The sequence below is a fragment of the Rhinolophus hipposideros genome, assembly GCF_964194185.1.
Source record: "Rhinolophus hipposideros genome assembly, chromosome: 14".
NCBI lineage: Eukaryota > Metazoa > Chordata > Mammalia > Chiroptera > Rhinolophidae > Rhinolophus > Rhinolophus hipposideros.
The window spans coordinates 9654533-9677041 of NC_138060.1; the positions used below are offsets into that span (position 1 = coordinate 9654533).

Here is a 22509-nt window from a genome sequence, read left to right on the forward strand (position 1 = left end):
CCCCAGCACTTTGAGCCATGCCTAGCACATCTTAGCCATTTAGTTGATATGTATTTAATCAAAGAATATTTGCTAACCACTGAGGCTGGGAATGATTGAGCAGGTGTGCGCTTCTCTTTTCCCATTTGTAAGTCTGGGAATATTATCTACACAAGCATGGCCTCAATTCATTATAGGGATTTTCTCTGAGTATTGAGGCGTGTTATATAAATATAAGCATCAGTATATTGAATATACCTCTTATATCTAGATTTGACCTTTAGGGCCTCAGGAGTTATCTTTAAATTCACACGGAAAGCAAGTTCATGATTAGCAAATTTTGCTTAAGAAAGTACTTCAAATTTGAGAACAGAATTTGGCCTTCAGAATTTTGGAACATTAACAATTGCTCATTTTAAAAGGATATCCTGCTCTTTCCCAACTTATCTGCCACTTTACAATATTTTGTTTCTCTCCACATGAATGGGTAAATAAATATGGTATTAAAAATCACTAAGTAGAGCCCGGCCCTGTATCAAGGTGCCCACAAAGCGACTCAGGTTGCATTTCATTTACAGTTAAAGAAATTGTGGCTAAGAGATGTCAGGTTACTTGCCCCAAATCACACACAAATCCGAGGTCTTAGAATTTTTAGCCCTTAGACTTTTATATGCCATGACCATTAAAGTGTACATTGACATGAAGGTAACTGGCTTTTCCCCCCCTTCTCACATCTAGGACTGCGAATTGCCATCTTGTCACCCTCCCCCACCTGCCCCGGAAGCAAGGAGAAGCACACACAATGCACCAAGAACCCAGTGGCGATTTGGGTCTTGGACTCCAGTAAGAAATAGAATGGAGGAAGTAGAGAGGGTGGAAGGGGAGGAAGATGTTCTCTGACATTACAATAGAAAGTGGACTACTGTCCAGTTAGCAACTGTTTCAAATAACATTTCTACGTTATTTCACTCCAACACCCAGTGCTCAGCCACTTGTGGAAAAGGTACCCGGATGAGATATGTCAGCTGCCGGGACGAGGATGGCTCCGTGGCTGATGAGACTGCCTGTACGACCCAGCCTAGACCAGTGGAAAAAGAGGAATGTTCTGTGACCCCCTGTGGGCAGTGGACGGCTTTGGACTGGAGTCCTGTAAGCAAGTGAATTCTCTGGAATTGTGAGAGGTTTGGGCCACAGTAAGGGAGATGACTAGTAGCAGGTCCCAAATGTCAATGGGTAATATTTTAAAATTGGATTTAGATTGTGATTTAAACTGTTCTGCTTCATATACGTGCAGCTGGTATGAATCTTAGCTAGAAGTACAAGAAGTGCACATTTTAAAACATATGCAAATCAACTTACAAACTACTGAAGCCCCTAGCCTGTTGCACTGATTGGCAAACCCAGCCTTAATTGAGTCACATCAGAACGTAGTAGGTTTGTAGAGTACCAAAAGTGGCAAAGATAAAGGGAGGAGTAAAGAGATGGCCTTTTACCTGGAGTCCACATGGCTGCTGAGCCCTATGTGCCCTTGAAATCCAGTGGTTCTTGGCTTCCCTGCCAAGGGTAAGAAGTGAGAGTCCTCAGCCAGCACTGTGGATCTGGCCTCCTGTGCTCAGCAGGCACCACCGATGGGATTTTTAAAAAGCAGAAAAATTTTCGTCTTCAGGCAGCCCCTGTTTTCTGCCTTGCAAAAAACCCCAGAGTCCGGGAAACACAAAACTTAGCATAGGTGAGGAGATATCATAAGGAAAATGGAGACTGATATCTCAATAAATATTATAACATACATATGAAATTTGAGAGGTGCATTCAAAGAAAGCTGTGTACAAATCCGGGCCTTGACATTTACTGGCTGCATGATCTTGAGCCTCAGTTTCTTCTGGTCTTCACAAAAGACCAAAATATACCTACCTTACAAGGTTGTTGTAAAGATTATTTGAAATATACAGAAGGTGCCAAAAAAATGTATACACATTTTAAGGAAAAGAAAAACTGTATTAAAGTTACGCTGATGGTAACCATTTTGAGCACCTCTTGTAGTTGCAGAAGTCAGACGCGACTTGTATTCATCTTTTATAGGTATATATTGAGTATTACAATTTTAATACAATTTTTTCTTTGCTTAAAATGTGTATACATTTTTTTGGCACCCTCGGTATATACAAGATACATTGGTCTATTCACCAGATATTTGATAAAGCTTACTCTTACTATAGAAAGAGCAGTGGACAACAAATAATAAAGTCCTTGCTAGCATGGAGATTATTCCAATGAAGAGTCCAGCCACAGAGAAAATAAAGAAATGGGTACATAATAGAGCAACAGATACTGATAAGTACCAGAAAAAACATCCGACAGAGTAACGGCTTAGAGAAAGGTGGGGCATGCATTCAAACAGGGTGATCAGAAAAGGCCTGACATTGCATTGAGTGGGACTGAAATTAAGTGAGGGAATAAGCAGCATGGGTATCCGTGTGGTATAGCAAAAGGTACAGCAGGTGCACATACTTTGACATGGGAGTGTTCTTGGCCTGTGAAAGAAACAGCCATGAGGCCAGTGTGTCTGGAATGCAGAGAGTAGAGAGTGATAAGAGGGGAGTCAAAGCAATAGCCAATGGCCGCATCATAAGGGGTCTACCCGATCAACTAAGGATTTGGGACATTATTCAGAGTGAATTGGGAAGTCACCAGAGGGGATGATGTGATCTGACTTTCGTTTGCAAGGGTCACGGTTTATGATACGGGGATAACAGACTTGGGTGGGGTGGGGTGGTGTCTAGATGGTAAGCAGGGGCCCAGCCAAAAATCTATTGCTGTAGTCCTATTGCTGTAGGGAAGGTTATGGCTTGGCCTAGGAGGGGACAGCTTAGACCAGAGAGTTGATGGTGGAGGTGAGAGGTGGCTGGATTGGGGATATATTTTGAACACTGAGCTGACAGGATTTCTCAATGAAATGGCTATGGGGTGGGAAACAAAGGGGGGTGTGAAAGATGACACCAAGGTTTTGACCTGAGCAGTTGGGTGAGTAGTGAGCACTTTACAGAAAATGCACATTGATGAATTTATGACTGCCAAATGACTGACCCTTTCTCTTTCTGAACATTCAACGTAGTGTTCTGTGACGTGTGGGCAAGGTAGGGCCACCCGGCAAGTGGTGTGTGTCAACTACAGTGACCATGTGATTGATCAGAGTGAATGCGACCCAGATTATATCCCAGAGACCAAGCAGGACTGTTCCATGGCACCGTGCCCTCAGTGGATCCCAGACAGTGGCCTGGCGCAGCACCCTTCTCCAAATGAGGATTATCAGCCCAGGAGCCTCAGCCCTGGCCGCACCCACGTGCTCGGTGGAAACCAGTGGAGGACGGGCCCTTGGGGAGCAGTGAGTATTCCCTGAGGTCTTTCTTTAATTTTCCTTCTCTTTCAGCATTGAGGCAGCATTCAGAGGGAAATACTAGAAACACCTTTGGAGCACTTTGTCTTTCCAGAGATTGACGTGCATTTTCATTTGTATGGGGAGAACTACAGTGGGTTAATTGCAGTCCCTGACAAGGTGTCACAAGATGCTGCCTGCATGTACCCATAAGTTACGTTCACTGGGTGGAGGAGGGGGTGTCACTACTGGGTGACATGATCAGGTGGCCTGGAAGGTTCTGTGAAGGCTATGACGATTGAGCGTGGAGGCAGCAGGCAGTTCTTACCTGTAGGGAATTCAAAGGGCAGAGGAATATTTCTGAAAGGGAACGCAGAATGAAAGTCATTTTCCGTCTTGCTGCTTTCCAGATGAGTGCAGTCTCACAGTGGTGTGGTTGCTGTGTAATTTGTACTAGTAGATCATTGTCCTGGATTGGAGACACTAGTCTAGGTAAAATCTGTGCTCGGGAGCAAGTACCATCACCTGTGGACTTTGACAGGTCCGCTCTCCTCTTTGAGCCTCAGTTTTCTCAACTGTAAAACAAAGTGAACCATGATTCTGGCCTTCCTGGGTTGTAAGAATTAAATGCAATGATGCAAATAAAGTGTGTTGCACTCCTCCTCTCACAGAGTGAGACCTTAATAGAGTATAACAATTATCCTTATCATTATCATTGTCCTTCAAACTGGAAGACCTTGAAAAATATTCTATATTCAAAGGGAAAAATATGCTTCTGAATGTTCTCTGGTTCTTTACTAAATAATACCCCCCCAAAAAAAAATGTGGAATAGTGAACGTGTCTAATGCAACTGCCGACAGGGTAAGGGAGCATGAGCCCCTGGGTAGGCGTGGGCAGTTAGGATTTACTAATCACTCCCAGGTCTTCTTTTTAATTAATTACTATTTATTTCCTTCTAGTACTGCTAATTGTGTTGAATTATTTTTAGACTAAAAAGCATAAGAAGGAAGCTGTCCATTTTTCACCATAAATTTGACTGACTTTCCTGTGAATTCGGATTAGCCACTGAGCATTTGCACCACTGCCAGTGTTGGCCATTTACAGGGTATCTGCCAAGTTGCCAGGGACCTTCACCATTTCATTCTCCTGAGGGCTTGCTTCCTGCTTTAAGTCTTCCTTTGCCTGGGTTAGAAGAGATCTTGCTTCTAAGAAATTAAAGGGTGACTAAGGGAGGTAATCAGTGAGTGTCACACAATTTTTCTAGTTGAAAAAATTCAGAACTCCATGTGTGTTCTAATGATAGCACTAAAAAATTTTTTTAAACATTTTAAAGCTATACTTATTTAGGACTACATTTGGGGATGGTACATTCCTTTAAGATTGAATGATTCTGCCCTTGGGCAGAGTTCCCCAATTAGGGAGGATTAGGTAACCTTTTTTGCAGCAATAGGCAACACCATTCTTCTCCCCATTGTGCCTTTTTTTTTTGTTTGGGGATTTTCATTTTTTCTAAGTTAAGTGAAGCTGAAGCTGGACGATGTGATTTTTCAGTGCTTGCTTGATGTGTCTGACCTACGCCCCAGGGTGTGCAGGCGTACGTGCGTCTTTGGTGCAGCACACAAACTGTATGTGGTCTTCCTGCCACAGAGAATCATAACCTTGAGAGAATGGGAACCTAAGGTTTGCAGTGGATTCTAGAGTAAGAACCTCATTTTACAGTAGATTTCTGCATAAACTTGAACCCTGTAGGAGGTTTCCCTATGTTATCAATTAGGGGTCTCTGGTTGCAAGCAAAAGAGAAGAAACTGACTCTTTCAGGTGAAAGCAAAGCAAACAAAACTGATCAAACCAGTACAGGCAGAGATCAAAGAATCTTTAGGGATCTAGTTTAGGAGTTGGCCTTTTTTTTTTCTGCAAAGGGCCAGATAGTAAATATTTTTAGCTATGTGTACTATCCAGTCTCTGTCACAACTATGCAGCTCTGTTGTTGTAGCTCAAAAGCTGGCAGACATTCAACTATTGGGCATGGCTGTGTACCAATATAATTTTATTTATTAAAACAGATTTGGCTCTCAGGCTGCTGTTTGCCAAATCCTGATCTAGCTGGGGCAGTTACTAAAGGATAACATCTTTAAGGATTTCCTGTCTTAATGAATCCCTTTCGACTCTGAACCACTCTTGAGTTACACTACTCAGTACTCAACTTCCCAGGAAAATCTGATTGGTCCAGCTTGCTCCACTTGCCCACTCCTTGACCAGAGAAGGGCAGAGAAATACGCACACAGCCCCACCAAGGTGGCATTCATTGGGTAATGAAGGGTTCCTTAAAGGAAAACTGGGCTGCCAGATGTAAGAGGAAGTATGCCAGGCAGGTAAGAAAAACAGATGTCCATCACCTCTTGCTTCCCATTTTCCCTTCTTTTGTCCAGTGTGGATGATCGGGTTTGTTCAAAGAAATGTTTACCTAGGAAAATGTGTCATCTAAAGAGAATAGGAAAATTGTTGACAAAAGTTCAGAGTGAAATTCTGCAACATAGGCATTGCACTCAGAATCCCTGTTAATAATAAAAAAAAAAAAAATGACACATTTAGACCTGGAGAAAGATTATCTACAACAGTTCACCAGTATCTGGGAGCATAAAGACCCAAGCCAACCCTGGGTTTGGAACCGTGCAGTGCAGTTTCAGGGCTGTGCAATTCAACTGCTTGACGCCAGCTCAGCACTTTCTCTATCTCTCTGATCAGGTCCTCAGTAGGAAGCATCTTATTGGTCACTGGGAAGCCATTGGATTAGTTGGCCTTGGATCGGGTATCCAAGGCTTAGTCAGCCATATTTAAGAGAGGGTAGCATGTGGTTTATACAGCTGTTGTTTCCAGAAACTTTCATTGGATCAGGGACTAAATCCTATGACCAGTGCTGTGGTCATTAATAGGGACACACGTTATGACACTGAGCGGAAGCTCCCTTAAGGAGTTTACTGTCCTGTTGGGACTTAACGTTCCCAGGAGAGACAAGATAGAAATAATACAAGGTTGTATTATGAAAGGGAAGACTCAAGGGCCAAGATATGTATTCTAAATCTATTTACAATATGGAAGGTCTTTCCTAGTATTTTAAACTCTGGTCCCCAAATAAAGCCAATTAAAATAATGGTTCTCTGTTTTTTTTTATTATGTAGTAAGCTGTTTTAAAAATAGAAAACAAATATTTTTCAAGTTTAAAGCATACCAGAACCATCAGAGAGTAGGGGTAGAATGTTTTTAAAACATTCAAAATTTACCTAAATCAAAAATTACCTAAATGTCCTCTCAGAATTCATAAATAATTTACACGAATCAAAAATCACGTAAATATTTTATCAGACAGAATTCATAAATCTATTTACTTACTCTACATTTAAAAATTAAACCCAATGTATTTTTAAATCGCTCATAATTTGACAAGTATAGGTAGGGAAATTGATCTGAGATCCAATGTAATAAGCAAAATAAATTCACATCTTTATATGGAAGAAACTGACCAGCAGAAAGCAATATTTGTGGGTATTTTGAAAAAACATTGGTGTGACCTAAGGTTTGATAGAAAGCACAAATCAGCCATTGGCACCTGGAACTGAAAACATTTTGAGACTTGATAACTCCTGGGAATTGCCTTGCTTTGAGGACTAGATGGTTATTTTATAGACACACTGATTTTACAAGTTAAGGGTCAGAGTGAAGGATACTAGCAAACACATTGGGTTTCAAAAGATAAGGAAGTTATGGAAAGAAGAAAACACTCAAGATGTAGATAAATAAGAGAGCTATGAGAAGCTTGTGTGGGAAATTAGCTGAAATGCAAACATAATTCTATGACAACCATGAGAGGGAGTGTTAGACTGAACGTGCACCTGTAGAGAGGTTTGTCAATATGGAATTCGGTTAAGTTCGTTGGGGAATGTAAACAAATAAAGAAAACAAGTCTTGCTACCGTTAGCCACTAAAGTAGACCCTATTGTGAAGGGAGAGAAAGGAACATTACCTGTGAGGAAATGATGTCTAAGGGACATTCCATGATGCTTTCCTTGGGTAATTGAATGAGTTCATATGAAAGCTGAATTTCAACAACTGGCTATTCGTTAAGCAGGTAATTTGACCCCTGTGTTGAAAGGGAAATCAAATGTTTGTTCTAAATCAGCACTTGGAGTTTTGAAAAGAAAAGAATGTCTCAGTAGGCTGTGCTGTCAGTCAGCACTTCTGTACCTGCAGACCAGATAAAGGAGGACCATAAATCGGGCTGTTTTGGAAATCACGACGCATTGTCACTCAATGCGCATTTATTGAACACCTACTGAGGGCCTAAAGCGTGCAAAGGAGAAGCCCTGTCTGCCCTCCAGGTGTTGATTTTAAACGTGTACATTAAATGACACCACTGAAGGGAAGTTCTCTTGATTGCTTTCTGTCCATTGCGGACAATTTCTGTCACGTTTGTCTCTAACCTTTCAATCAGCTGTTTTTGTGATCCTAACGTGGGTATCACAGTGAAGATTAACCTGTTGACTGATGTCTGATGTGTTCAGTGTTCCAGTACCTGTGCTGGCGGGTCGCAGCGGCGTGTGGTTGTGTGTCAGGATGAAAACGGATACACCGCAAATGACTGTGTGGAGAGAATCAAGCCCGATGAGCACAGAGCTTGTGAATCTGGCCCTTGTCCTCAATGGGCGTATGGCAACTGGGGAGAGGTGAGAGGAAACAGTCCGTTTGTACACCCTTCGGAAAAAGCACACAGTAACTCTGCTGACTGAGCTGTGTTATTGTTCATAGTTTATTTGAAAGTAGAAGAACTAGCTCCAGTTAAAGCTTCTTGATTTCGGATTAACTGGGAGACCTGTCTTAGTTCTGGACTATTTTAGAAGTGTATTTATTACCAATTAGAAACAGCTTGACTATATAAGCGAGGAAAATCAGGAAAGAATGCAGAAAAATGCTAATTTAAATGGTTAACTTCTACTGATTAAAACATGGACACTTTTAAATTGTTTGAAAATATGTGTTACATTAGTCCATAACAATTTTGCCGTAATCTTCATGGTTTTTGGCTGTCTGTGATACACCCTTGTTCTCATGGCATAATGTTTCCCATTATTTCAAATCCCTAATGAAACCAGAATAAGTTGGTGCTGTTATTCAATCAAATGTGACACATTTTAAACATGGACGTAAATAAATATTTAGCTGTATATTCTCCAATTATGAAAGTCTTCAGCTGTTACCTTTTAGACCTTTTTAAAGAGTTGCCTGCTATGACCAATGAAGGACGATAGAGTATTTGGATCAGAGAACAACTGGGTACCATTCCCAGCCCTGATTCTTCCAAGTCAGGTGGCCTTGGCAAATAACGTGACTTTGTGACACGTGTATATTGTCTTCTATAAATGGGGATGATAATGGCATCAACTTGGTAGTATTCATGACTATTATATAAGATAGTGCATGTCAGATGCCTAACACTTAGCTTTCAATCAAAGTTTGCTCTGATAAAAATGATAATTATTAGCAATAGTAATCATGATCATTAGTATTACTATCATTATTAAATGGGCTTTTGAGCCACTGTTACATGTTACATGCACTTATGTGCTTATTGTTTTGTGTTTAATTAACCAAGAATATATCTCTCTACTCTTGAATTTACAGGGAGAGCACACATTTAAAGCCTGTTGAGTTGTTCTGTCTTGACTGTAAAATTTATAAACTGAAACATGAGGATTAACATCTTGGAGACCCTAGAGCCAAGAGAGGGAAAAAGACAAATGAGATGGATGGGCATGTTAGCCCACACTACTGGCTAACCGAAATCATGTGTCCACATTTCAGGGTTTCATATACGTAACTCAGTAGTTAAGGCAGGCGTAGTGGAGATTTTTGTTGACTTTTTTTGACAGTACGTCATTTTGGAGAACTTGGATGAAAGGCAGGAAGAGGGAGTCAGGCTTTGAGACTTGTGTATTATGGGTTTCCCAAAACTCCTCAGAAAGTTCTGTCCTCTGGGACCCATGATTAAGCTTCTGTAATTGGACTGAAGCCAGGAGAGTGCACGCAGGCACTGGGATGCTTGCTGTCGACACGGACCAGATCATTCCAAATTCCGTGGGAGATCTGGCCCGACGCAGCGGGGAAGCCGAATGGCAGTGTTCCTGGATGTGAGCACAGCAGTGCTGTCCAAGAAATACAACTTGTTCCTGCCTCAGAAGTTTGGCTCTAGCCAGGAGTCAGAACGTGGTCCAACGTTCCCACCACACTGTTGACTCATCCAGGGGAGCGTCAGAGTCACCCTAAGATTCTAGACAGAGTGAAATATTTTAACGTCATAAAGGTCAGAGGAGGTTAGAGTCACAGAATAGCCAAAGGTTGGTGACAGCATCTTAGGAGTTGCCAGAACATAAAACTGGCTATGCCACCAGTTCCTTTATATGGCACTGGGTGGTTTTTTTGATTTTGGGTTTTTTGGTTTTTGGTTTTGTATCCTGTAATCTTATCCTAAATACTTGCTATTGAATTGACCTTGGTCCAGTTAATTGACCTCTTTTAAGCTTTGTTTTTCCAGGATTTAAAATGGAGCAAATAATTATCCTCTCCTCTTAGTGAGATAATGTATATACTAAGTACTAAGTGCCGGTAAAGAGAAAAGGGTAAACAATACCTACCATTGAGGTAGAGAGCTCCTCTGTTGTAGTTCCTACTTCAGATTATTCAATGGGTCTTTCTAGAGACTTATCTTGCCCTGTGCCATAATAAAGTTTGGCTAAGACATTTTTCTCACAGAAAAAGAAAATTTGCCATTGGCTGTTCAGACACAATAACTGCAGCTTTCCTTTCCTTTTTCCAGTGTACTAAGCTGTGTGGTGGAGGCTTGCGAACAAGACTGGTGGTCTGTCAGCGGCCCAATGGGGAACGGTTTCCAGATTTGAGCTGTGAAATTCTTGACAAGCCTCCAGATCGTGAGCAGTGTAACATGCATTCGTGTCCTCAAGAGGCAGCCTGGAGTACTGGCCCTTGGAGTTCGGTACGGCCCTAACTATTAATGTTTGTTAACCAAACTGTCTAACTAACACACCAGATTCCAAGGTGTTGTGAGGCACTCCTCTGCGACAGACAATTGTCACACTCCCAAAGGCATCCCTGAAACTATTCTAGGAACAGTGTATTCTTTTCTTCATATTGACATACAACAGAGTTCATTTTTTACAATATTGCCAAAGTGACTTTACAAATTACGTGTACCTCATGCAGGCATGTGCCCTAAACTATATATGTATATTTTGTTTTGTTCTGTTTTGTTTAAGAAACTAAATAACTTCATGTAATTAATTAGCTCTAGAGTGATTCCAACAGACAACCCAATAGCAGGCATGCTTTCATTTTCCAAGCTGTAGTGGTTTTGACCTTTTGGGGAAGATACCTGCTTATTAAGGCCAAAGCAATCTTTTTCTTCAGTGACTCTAATTCGCCTGTGTGACTCAGGTACGATTCAGCATAATCGCCACCAAGGCTGTACCTATAACGTAGACTGAAATCATTTGGAAAATGCTAAAGACTAAGAGTGGATTCTATGACCTGGTGCTTTCCAGAGTGTCTGAAATGCTCTCTGTTTTCCACCAGACACGAAGCCCATCTGAGGCCACGTTTTGCCTCAGTCCTGGGCTTCCTTTGCTGTCTGCTAGCTGACACTGTGAGACAGGTTTGCCACTCTGAACTCTGTGTAAACTGAGGCAGCTCTTGGCAAACAGAAGGATCAGCTATGTCAAAACAGCATTTGGCTAAGTTGTGCCTTAAGTGGTGGAGCCATTAGGGCTGTTTCATGTAAATACAGTAAACTTTCCTGTAAATACATACGTTAATTGCACTGAACCTGAATTTAATATTGTATTAAGTCTTTTCCAGTTCTTTTTTTGTTTTGTTAATTTATATGGCTCTGAGGAAAAATCCTAACCATTGCTGAAAACACCTAAAGGGCAGATTAACTAATGTGACGTAGCTAATACCTGTTGACACTTATAATAGTCAAGGGTTTCAGTGTCTAAGATTATGTCTGCAGATAGAACACAAGCTATATAACAACTGTACTTTTATTAAGTACAAATCTAGAAGAATTTAGAGTATCATCTCAACTGGTACTATTGAGCTGGGCTGTAAGTATTTTATTCAAAAGCCTGAGAAATGCCACTGAGCAGATGTGTAATTCACCCAGAGCATCTTGTCGTCTATACTGGCACCTTCCAAAAGTGAACATTTTGAAAAATGTCAGAAATAACCTTAGAATGTAAGGAACGTCCTCTGACATTCTTAACTTCCCTATGTGACATATTACATATTTTTCATGAAATTTCCCCTCTTGAGCCCGTTATGTTTTCACCCTATTCATTCAGCCAACAGCAACACCACAGCAGAGTTATTTCAAAAAGTCTACATGCTCTCTAAAAGTTGTGTTTCTTTTAATTGACCAAAACACATCTCCTAACCCTCAGAGGGTATGTATGTGTGTGCATATGTATATGAGTATGTATAATACAATAATATAATTAATACATAATGTATATTGGATAATATATCCTCGTACATACAACATATATCATATGCAACATATAACATACATACTAGTTTCCACAGTATTTTTTTCCTTGAATGCTTTCTAAATAGAGCTCACATTTTTTTCACACAAGATCACCACCCTCCCTCACAGATATTTTAAGAGCTTAAATGCTTAAATTTTAAAATACGATCTACTATTTAACTGAAAGACTTTAAATTTTGTTTTGTTTTCTTTTTACTATAGTTATTCTTCTTGGGCCTGCACACAGTTTTCTGAAACACACAGAAAAAGAGAGAGATTCTAATTCTCTGTTATACACAGAAGCAAATACATGAATTTTTAAAATAGTTTTGCAGCTTATATGATTTTAAAGCTTCCTTTGTAAGGGATCATTATTCATATATATATTTAAATTCCTCTGCAGTATCAAAGCAAGGCCATGCCTGCAAGACTTTTAATTGTGATTTTTAAAAAATCAGATTGAAAGTATTTTATTTAAATAGATACATTTATAATATATTCCTTAAATATATGTGTACAAGGGCAATCATTCAGATTCTCACTATAGGATTTTGATTTAACTTTTATGTTGACCTTTGTGGATGCTCTGGTACAATTTCCTAGGAATTCTAAATTTAAGCATACCTCAGTGAATTGTGTTAGTAGAGCCATAAAGCCACTTCTCTGGTGCTTCGTCATTGTAACTGACAGTGAAATTAGCAACAACGACAACTATGCTTGAGATACTAACATGTTGCTTTCAAGAGAAAGCAAACTAGATTTATTAGAGTCCAAGGGTAACAAGTTAGTCCTTCAACCATTTGCTTTCTCTCCCCAAGTCCTCCCACGCTAGAGATAGTGGACAGAAGCAGCTGTGAGTAGGCCTTTTCCAAGGTCAAAATGGAGATAGCCTAGTTCAATGATTGTTGAGAAGGAGCAATATTTAGGAAAGAAACTCCACGTCGCGGTTCGCATGGCTTCCAGCCCCTAAAATTGAAGCTGCCGTGAACAGCATTCAAGTACCCGTGTTATTAGTGCTGCCTCAACTCACTGCAGATTTCTAGTCACGAGTGTGAAAAATATCCTCCAAAAATTCGGCCTTTTCTGTCCTCTTTTTATTGTGTCCTTGCACTTTTAGTTGGTAACGTTTCGTTTTTGAAATTTGGTGCTTACACTGATATGCCTTTTAGTCGGCTCTTGCAGCCAGTCCCAGGAACAGGCTCAATAGTGAATGCACAAGTCCCCTCACACGTCCCCTGCCTAGCGGGATAAATAGGGAAGAGAGCTCTGTACTGTCAAACCCCAGCAGAAAGTAGGTTAAAAATCCGTGGCATTCTAGAGTAAGCTGATTCATCAAGAGAGTAAAAGTGAAAAAGGTTGCTAGGTGAGTGATGTCACCTATCCCAGGTGGTCCTATGGCATTCCTTCTTCTCATTGCTCCAAGTATGTGTTAGCTGATTGTCTTGGAGACTGTGGTTTTTAGGAGAAATCACTCATTTGTGTTTTTCATGACAAACCTAAAAGCGTTCTCTGAGCCTTGCTTTGGGTGCTTTGGAATAATGCTTGTCCATCTGAATAATGAGAATTTATGATTTCACGGAGGAACTGTGCTTTTATTTCTGTCTGGCTAACTTATGAATTTTGTCTACCTCATTTTCATATTAAAGTTTGCAGCTCCTGTAGGTAGAAAGAGAAAATGTTTGACATCAGTATTTTATCACCTCACTGCATCTCTCTCTGGCAAAAATAAAGACTGTAAATATCACTACCATATTTTCTGAATGCCGTTTTAAGCAGCATTATCTGAATAGTTTGAGCAATACAGATTTCTGTGTGTTTATATAATAAAGCATAATTTATTTTTCCATGTTATTTAATTTTATATACAATGTTTAGAAATCAGTGTTTATCAGCAGACTGTAAAGTCAAATAGGTTGTGAACTAGAAATGCACGTGTATGTTTCTTTTGGTTTTAAAAGTATACATTTTCATTCTGTATATTCCCTCTAACCTGTACCATCCCTTTCCCAAATCTGAGTAGCGAAATGGCAAGTTTTATGGATAGTTTAAAGTATGTATTCTAAAGGGATACTTTTAAAAATATATTCTGAATTGGAAATGGTGCTTAGTGATATAAACAAAAATATATGAGGCTTAACATTTTGTTGTTTCTTTTTTCTTTTCTAATATCGTTGTCCTGATTCATTGAGTCTCAACTATGAAATCTGAATGCTCCATTTATTGAATTTGTAGGTAATGATAAAACATAGCCAGAAGATAAAACAAGTGATTAGAAAAAATGGTTCTGTACATGTAAGCAGAGCTAGGTATGGGAAAAAGATAACCTAAAGGTGCGTAAATTTGATCACACCTTATTCTCTGTGTTCAAATAACTGTAAAAGACTTACGTATGTCAATTTTGTCATTTGCTCACATGCAGTACATTTCAGAAGGCATTTCTTATTAAAGAAAAATAAAGAAAATACTATAACAATAAACTTGGAAGTTTTAAGAGAGCCTGCACTTTTCAAAAAATTATAAATCATGAAAATGACCCCAGACGCCTATTGGTCCCACATTCTCCTACTAACCCTCCGTTTTGCATTATAATTTATTATGGTAATTGAAGATGACAGGACCAAAATTTGGGAGTCCATATATGAGTTTGACATTTTTATAAGGTGCTGAATAAGGTGAGAATAATAACTTCTCCAAAGCAGATGATGATAGTTAATTTTTACTGAGTATTTACTATGTACCAAGCCAAATTAAACAAATATACATCACATTTAGCCCCCATGTTACCCTGTGAAGGAGGTGTTATTGTATATCTGTTTGACTATGTGATAATCTACTTTAGTGATCAGACTTCAGTGTTACAATACTCACTATACTAATCCTTCTTATTTTGGTAGAAATAAACAGCCCATGTTCATAATGAAATTTTTAAACTCTTGTTTATATTCAACAAAGGGTATGCCTAACACTCAAACTGCATCAAACCTCAATATTATTGAGCTAATATTGACCCTGTCTATTGGACTCCAACAACAGCAAATCTAAATCTATTACTATTATTGGTATATTCCCATAACCAGTAGTTAATGAACACTTTAAACAACCAATTATGATTAGGGAATGGCAAAACACATCTCTCTTTCATTTTAAAGATACCATATTACCTAGATTAGGAGAGTGATAGAAAGATTTTGACCATAAGGAATATCACATTAAATGCATATGCGTTTTTAATAAGTAGATGTTTTACTAACTAACAAAGACACATCTTAAACATAAGTAGGGCCTTTTTAAAAAGAAATAAACACATTATTTTGCTCTATCAATATGGAGGATAAAAAATAAAATCGTTTTTTAAATCAAAGCATTACAACATGAAATTTCTATATTTACCTGAATCTAGTGTAGACTGAAACTCTATAAACCATTAATCTGAATTGTGTTCAAAATAAGCAAAACACTGGCCGGCATCTATTTTACTGGAGATAAACTTAGCTGGCCTTTTTTTTTTTCTAGGATTTTCTAGCATTTCTAGGATGATTATGTGCCTATCAGAGACTCTGCCCCTGCTTTGCGACAGATGATATTTCAGTTTTCAGCAGTCCAAAGTTTGGGGGGTGGGGTTGGAGGGTTATTAGACCCAGAGGAGGAATGTACATCCGTGTGCTGAATCACGTCAGAGAATTGTCTTCTGGAATGGAAAGGATTGGAAACTACAGAATATGGAGTGGGAGGTAGGGGTGGCTTCCTAGTCTAACTGGCTGGTAGGGAATCCTGACTAGTAAACACAGTCGAGGAAGATTTATTTTATGAAGAGGGAGGAAAAATTCTGGGTCATTCCTTTAAAAAAAAAAAAATCATTCATTTTTCAGCAAACGCTTTTTTTTATGTGCCTTCTGTGAGCCAGGCACTGTTCTAGGTGCTAAGGCTATAGCAATGAACAAGTCAGAGCTATTCACTCTAATGGAGAAAGAGAAATTTGGGTATTAAAGGAATAAAACTACACTCATAATTAAAGAACTGACACTTGTTTTTTCTGGCAGCCTCAACACAACCATTCTATTCTATATAGAATACCATGGAGATATATATATATATGATCTTTGTTTAATAAATCTCTCAATCCTGTCTTTCCTTTTATATGTGCAATTGCCTGATCAGTTTCAGGGATAAATGCTCCCTGGCTGATGGCATGGAATCTTTAAAAACCTCCTGGCAGAAGAATATGCTTCTAGTCTCTTTTACATTAGAACCCATACATGAGTTCAGTGGTCTCAAAGCAAGGATAAGTGGCAGGCCTGGCTTCCTGCCTCTCCCTGCCAGAGTTCTCAGCTCCCACACAAGTGTGGGAAGTTGTGGCCAAGAACAAATTTCCCGTTTGTTTTTTAATGGGTACCAATAAAAAGATCTGGAATGTGTGGATTGCCACACCCCCATCTTGGCTTCTTGTTGTTGTTGTTTTCTCTAAACTGGGATCCATTTCATGGATGGTTTTAATGACCACAACTTCCCTTTCCAGAAATTCATAAAATGAAACTTTGGCAGCCAAGAAAACAGGGTGAAAGAAGTTGTACAGAAGATAATAAATATAAGCAGAACCTACAGAGCCATCACTGTTAGCCAGATTTGCATCCCCTTTTCTCCTATTAGAAAGCTGTCACGCCTTGGCCAACACAACCCAGTAACTTTCTACAATGATCTGGAAGCCACATATGGCTGATATTGAGCACTTGAAATGTGTCTAAGTTCAACAGGGAAGTACATTTTGAATTGTATTTAATTTTGCTTATTCTAAATTCAAACAGCTCCCTGTGGCTGGTGGCTGCCACATTAGACAGGGCAACCTCAGGCAACAGTACATGTTTAGCAATGAATAATAACTAGCAAAGGAGTTAATAAACTTACAAAAATACGTTGGAGAGAAAAACGCTGTATCATCATGTAAGGGGGTCTCTGCGGAGGATGCTTTTGGGTGCAATGAGTGGCATTCTCTTGCCTTTCTTGTGTTTTGTGCCTTTGTTCTGGAACTCTTCAGTGGGTGTTCCCTGACAGCTGGGCATTAGAAAAAACAGAGGACAATAAAACGAGAGGCTATCAGAACCAGCTGTCTTGAGAGTAGTAACTCCAGGGCCTCAATGTAAAAGCAGCTGTTAAAACAAATGCTCCTCTTGTGCACTTCAGAGTTCAAGTTCATCGTGGCAGTAAGTTCAGTTAAGGAGAAAGAATGTTTATGTGTTCAGTGGGCTGAAAGGGCAAAGCTTGATTGATGCGTTTTAGAAGAAGGCAAAAATGGAAAACACCAGGTAGCCACCTTGTAGAAGCTTGAATTCCAAGGGATCTTTCCTTCTTTGAAGGAAAAGTTTCAGGAAGGCAGCTTTTCACATTTACTGAGCCCAGTAGGTGAAAGCTGAGCCGATTAGCTGTGCAGGACTATGTTTCAGATACACTCAGAAGAAGCAGAGTCGAGGCAATGTCTCCTCCATCACTGTAATTGTCATCATTTAACTTTCCAAAACCTATACTCCACAGTATTAAGAAACCCTTATGGATTAATTCACTTAATGTCGCCCCCCCCCAAATTAAAATGTATACAACAACATTCACCGGAAATAAACCGATGTCATCAATTCTCTTTTCCAGTGACCAGATATAATTTGTTTGTTTGTTTGTTTGTTTTCCTTTAGGGTAATGTCCTGAATTAAACTATAAACCATTCAGGTAGTTTTTTTTTAGAAGCTCTTATTAATTTATTATGCTTACTCTCAGGTTTTCTGTGCACTAAAAGGGGAAATAATTCAAATAATTCTCCCTGAGACACTGTCCTCTGAAATATCTCGGAAAGTGAAAGAAGAGATAGCTTCAGTTATCCACAAAAGAGCTGTTTGCCCCTCCTTTAATTTTGCAGTGTATTTCCCTCCATGATTATAGGGAAGACTTTGTTTTTTTATTGTAACAATCACCTTTTGAAGCATTCACTTTTTGCTAGGACTTAGGCAGAACAGTTCACCCATTATCTAATTTGATCCTCTCTACTTGATGAAGTTAGCACCATCAGAGAGGTTAGCTAGCCAATTCTAGGTCACATTGCTGAGAAGTAGCCGAATCAGAATTGGAACCCAGGACTTTCTGACTTTCAAACCCCTGGTTGTTAACCAAGAGCTATCCCCTCATTTAACTGGTTGATGAAGTGGTGAAATGCAACCTCTATGGAAAGAGAATGCCTATAATTTAAATGTTCTGTCTTCCCAGATTGTACTACTTGAAACATTCTGGAACTATTGAGCCATTTACAAATTTTGCTCAGAGCTCTGAGGGGATGAATATGAGAAAACTGCTTCTCTTATAATTAAACCGAGTGGTAAACAACAAAATATGGGCCTTCTAGAAGATTTTCCAGGGGTTAGGGGGAGCATACCGTACTGATTAAGTGTGCATTAGGTGATATTTTTGCCATTTTAATATAGAAAAAGAAATACAATAACTTGAAGTAATAAATCTTAAGTGTTTTCTTTGTTCAGTAGATACATACTCCATATGATAGATCAGAGTCTTTTAAAGCCAGTTTAGGGGATTTGCAGATGTCTGTGGTGATAAGGTTTGTAGTAGAATGTGGTATGTTTTTATGCTACAAGTGAACTATGAAAATGATGAAATTAAAATTTATTAAAAAGTTATCTCACTAATAACTCTCTGGTTGAAATAAAACAAATGAAATGCATTGAGAGACCTCCCAAACTATTTCTTGAGCTAAAACTAAGCTATAGGAGTTGAACTCTCATGGCAAAGCTACATCTTATTCTTTCCCATTGGCGGGACAGGCAGCTACTCTGAGTTCTGTCCTTGCGTTCTCTTCCTTTATTCACCCTCATTCTCCCACTATTGCTGTATTCCTCAATCTCTGTGACAGGTAAATGATGAAACATGGTTTTGGTGTAAGAGCTGGGTAAGATGATGAAAGAAAAAATGTAACGGAAAAAAGAGTGAGTCTGATTCCTTTTCCTTAGCGGAGACAGGGGAAGAAATGTGGACATAGCTACCATGTTTCAAGTGAAAAACCTGTGCCCCAAACCATTTAATTCTCCAAACCTTAATTTTCTTTGGGCTGAAGAGGTCCACTGTTCAAACTTGATGCATTATTCAAAGTGGACATAATAAACGATACAGAAATGAATGAATGAATGAGCCTAGCTATTCAGGAGATGAACTCCTTATCACATTAGCCTAGAAATGTGGAAATCAAAGCAACTTGTAGGAAGGAATCATTTTGAGAAATACATAGGATTGGACAGCAGTGTTGTATCAAGAGTGATTTCCTGACTTGTAGAGTTGTGTGGTATTTATGTAGGAGAGTGTCGTTGATGTGGGAAACTAGTATTTTGGAGATGATGAGACATTATGTCTGCAAATGCTCTCACATTGTTCAGAAAAAAAACCAAAATAATATTGGCATGTATGTATGTATATAGGAAGGGAGGAAGGAGCAAGTGGTGAAATGTTGACAGCTGGTGAATGAATCTGGATAAGAAAGTTCTTTGTGATGTTCCTGCAATTTTTCTTTAAGTTTGAAAATTTTCAAAGTATGTTACTTTTTTAAAATTTCTAAAGAAACATAAATATGTTCAGATTGTGTATTTTACTTCAAAAGGAAGTGAAAAGTAGATCTGGATTCATTTCAGAACTTTAAAAATTTTGACACATGTTACAAAGCTGTTTTTAATCTCAGATTTGCACTGTAACGTCATAATAAAAATGGATACTCTAGCCAGAGCTCAGCATAAACAGAATCTTTCCTTGTTTCTTATTGGCTTTTTTCTCATGACTTTATCTTCTTGTCTCCTCCTCCCTTCCTGCCCCCACCCTGTTCGACCCATGCAATGAAAATGAAAGGCCTTTGGGAATGCTGTGTTTCTTGCTCCTCTTTTTCCCAGGGAAATCCGGACTTTCATTGCAATTGCAAGTCTTGCCAGGAATCCCAGTAAATACTTGGCCATATGTAGACTCCCCTTTTTTTTTCTCCACTGCTCCCTTATCAAAACCCAGGTTCCTTTGAAAAGGAAAGAGTTTTTCCCAAAATTGTGTGCTGTTTGTTTTCCTTGCAATTAATAAAAAGGCCTCACCCAACCAACTCACCTGTTCTTGAATTTGCAATTCTTAATGAAATCATCATTCCTTTCTCGTTAGTTTTCTCTTCATCAGATGAGAAATACCCGGGAACCCCTTAGAACAGCTTGTCACAGACACAACGTCAGGGAGGAAGTGCGTCCAGGAGAGCATGTTTGTTCATAGTAATTGGGATCTTCATTGCTGTGCGTGGGAGCTGACTTCACATTGTACCTGTCATGTTCTCTGCAGACCAGGGCTTCCCAACCACGTTAGCATAAGATCTTGACCTTGTAGGATTGATGTTCAACAGGCCCGTTACCCCTCCAGCTACAAAGAAGCTCTGTGTGCCCCACCCCATCAAGTCAATTAAAATCAGTTTTGAGAGCTTGTTGAAAGACTTTCTGAAAACCTGGGGATAATTCAGTGGTTCTCAGTTGGGAGTGATTTTTACCCCCCGGTGGACAGTGGGCAATGTCTGGAGACATTGTTGGTTGTCACAAGTGGGTTGGAGGTGCTACTAGCATCTAGTGAGTAGAAGCCAGGGACGTTGCTAAGCACCCTACAATACAGAGCATAGCCCCCAACAACAAAATGTTGACATAGTGCCAAGGTTGAGAAACCCCGTGGGGACATTTGGTGGAGAGAGGGAGGAATCATAGTCAAAAGTCAAAGTTGAAGGCACAGTTGCAAACCCCGTGGTTAGCTATCAGAAAGCACTTCTCTCTGGAGAATTAAATTTTCCATAATATACTAGGATCCTAGGAAGCCGGCAGGGTCAGTCAAAAGATTTGCAAGGATGAGCTAAAAGTTCAAGGTCTCAAAGTTGCCTCACCACTGTGAATCTGCAAACTAACAAGCAGTGTCACTCACTCTCTTTTTGGAGTGGGAAGGAGGAGTTGTAAGTGTGTACAGATGTGCCCCATGTGATCCATCCGCTGTCTGCGTGGCAACTTTGGCAGGAGTGACCAACTTTGGAAAGAAAGGCATAAATGAGAATGGGTATTTCTGAGAAAACAAGGGTTACTCCAACACTTGGATCGTTCTAATAGCACTGATTGTTCATCTGTACATATTTCTTTTAAATTCATGTTTCAAACCAACAGTGCTTCCCTCATCCATAATAGAATTTGCACATATGTAATGGTCCAGCGATATCTAGGAATTGGTGTCAGAGTTGAATATTTAAGTTTTTCTTTGGGGTACTTTTAAAAAGGATTAATCCTAGTTTGTATTTTATCTGTGGAGCAGCAGACCACATTACTGATTAGGGACTAAGACAATAAATGGGTACAGAAAGTATTCCATGGGTTGTAACTAAGTATGAAGCAGGGTTTCCCAACCTCAGTACTATTGACGTTTGGGACCAGATAATTCTTTGTTGTGGGGCGGGTCTGTGTATTGTACATTGTTTACCAGCATCCATAGCCTCTACCAACTGGATGGCAAGAGCATATCTTCTTGGTTATGATAACCAAAAATGTATTCAGACATTGCCAAATGTCCCCTGGAGGGTAATATCACCACCACCACCACCCCGTAGTTCTATGGATTTCTTACAGTGAAATTTTTCTTTTCATATTTTCATGGGTATTAGGTAGGTATAGTCTACGGCATTTCCCAAACATATTTGATACCAATCCATATTTTCTAAGTCAGAGAGTCTTTGAGGTTGTAAAATTGTTTCCTGCCTCCTCTCAAGGAAGATAAATCATTACGTTGTAGAGATCACCAGGTTTTCACCATCAGTCATTTCCTCACCACTTGTTTTGTTTTTTTTTCTAAACCCATCAGAGGAAGCCATACGTAGGTGATTCATTTTTCCAGATGTGTGGCATTAATTTGGCTTTTCAATACATGAACTTCTGGGGAGGAAAGTTTCTGAAGTTCTACCTCTCCAAACCTCCCCTTTTCCATTTTGCAAATATTTCTTGCTTTGGCAGATGGTGAATGCTATATATGTAACTCCAAACCCCACACCATACAGAGACACACATATAGGCTCAGAATAGCAGAATATTGGCTCAACTCTGAGATCAGTGGGTGAGAGAACATTTTAGATGATGCATCTCCTAGCCCTAGAAGGAAAATCAATTTTAATTCTTCTTCAAAAAGGTCACTAACGATGGCCATAAACACTGGTAGTAAATCCAGTGCATTGAGACTGGAGAAGAAATCTATCGGTAGACGAAAGACAAGCAAAATGAACCCAAGACACTGTCATCAACCTCAGACGTTTAATGGTAGGACCTAAATTCTAATGAAATATTGGAATTTTCCCACAATGTTTGAACTTTCTTTGATGGAAGACCACAGGCATTTCTGTTAAAAGAAGGCACGCACACTGGTGCCCAGTGTAGAAGAGGTCTTGGTTGTCCCTCAGGCAAGTGGGTACCACCTTAGAATTAACTGGAATCCTAGGTTACCAATGGACTATGTAAAAAGCCCTTTAAGAGGAGAAATTGA

The 22509-nt window shown here is 39.5% G+C and overlaps 1 protein-coding gene across 1 annotated transcript in view; it reads left to right on the forward strand.

Annotated features, from left to right (window-relative positions):
• ADAMTS9 (ADAM metallopeptidase with thrombospondin type 1 motif 9) overlaps positions 1-22509 on the forward strand; it is a gene marked incomplete at its 5' end in the record, with an annotated part of 160709 nt that overhangs the window by 83000 nt on the left and 55200 nt on the right. The window contains 5 exons of the mRNA XM_081072616.1: positions 718-822; positions 961-1128; positions 3092-3361; positions 7913-8074; positions 10222-10398. Of these exons, the coding sequence (XP_080928742.1) occupies positions 718-822; positions 961-1128; positions 3092-3361; positions 7913-8074; positions 10222-10398 (882 nt within the window). The remainder of the gene's footprint in view (positions 1-717; positions 823-960; positions 1129-3091; positions 3362-7912; positions 8075-10221; positions 10399-22509) is intronic.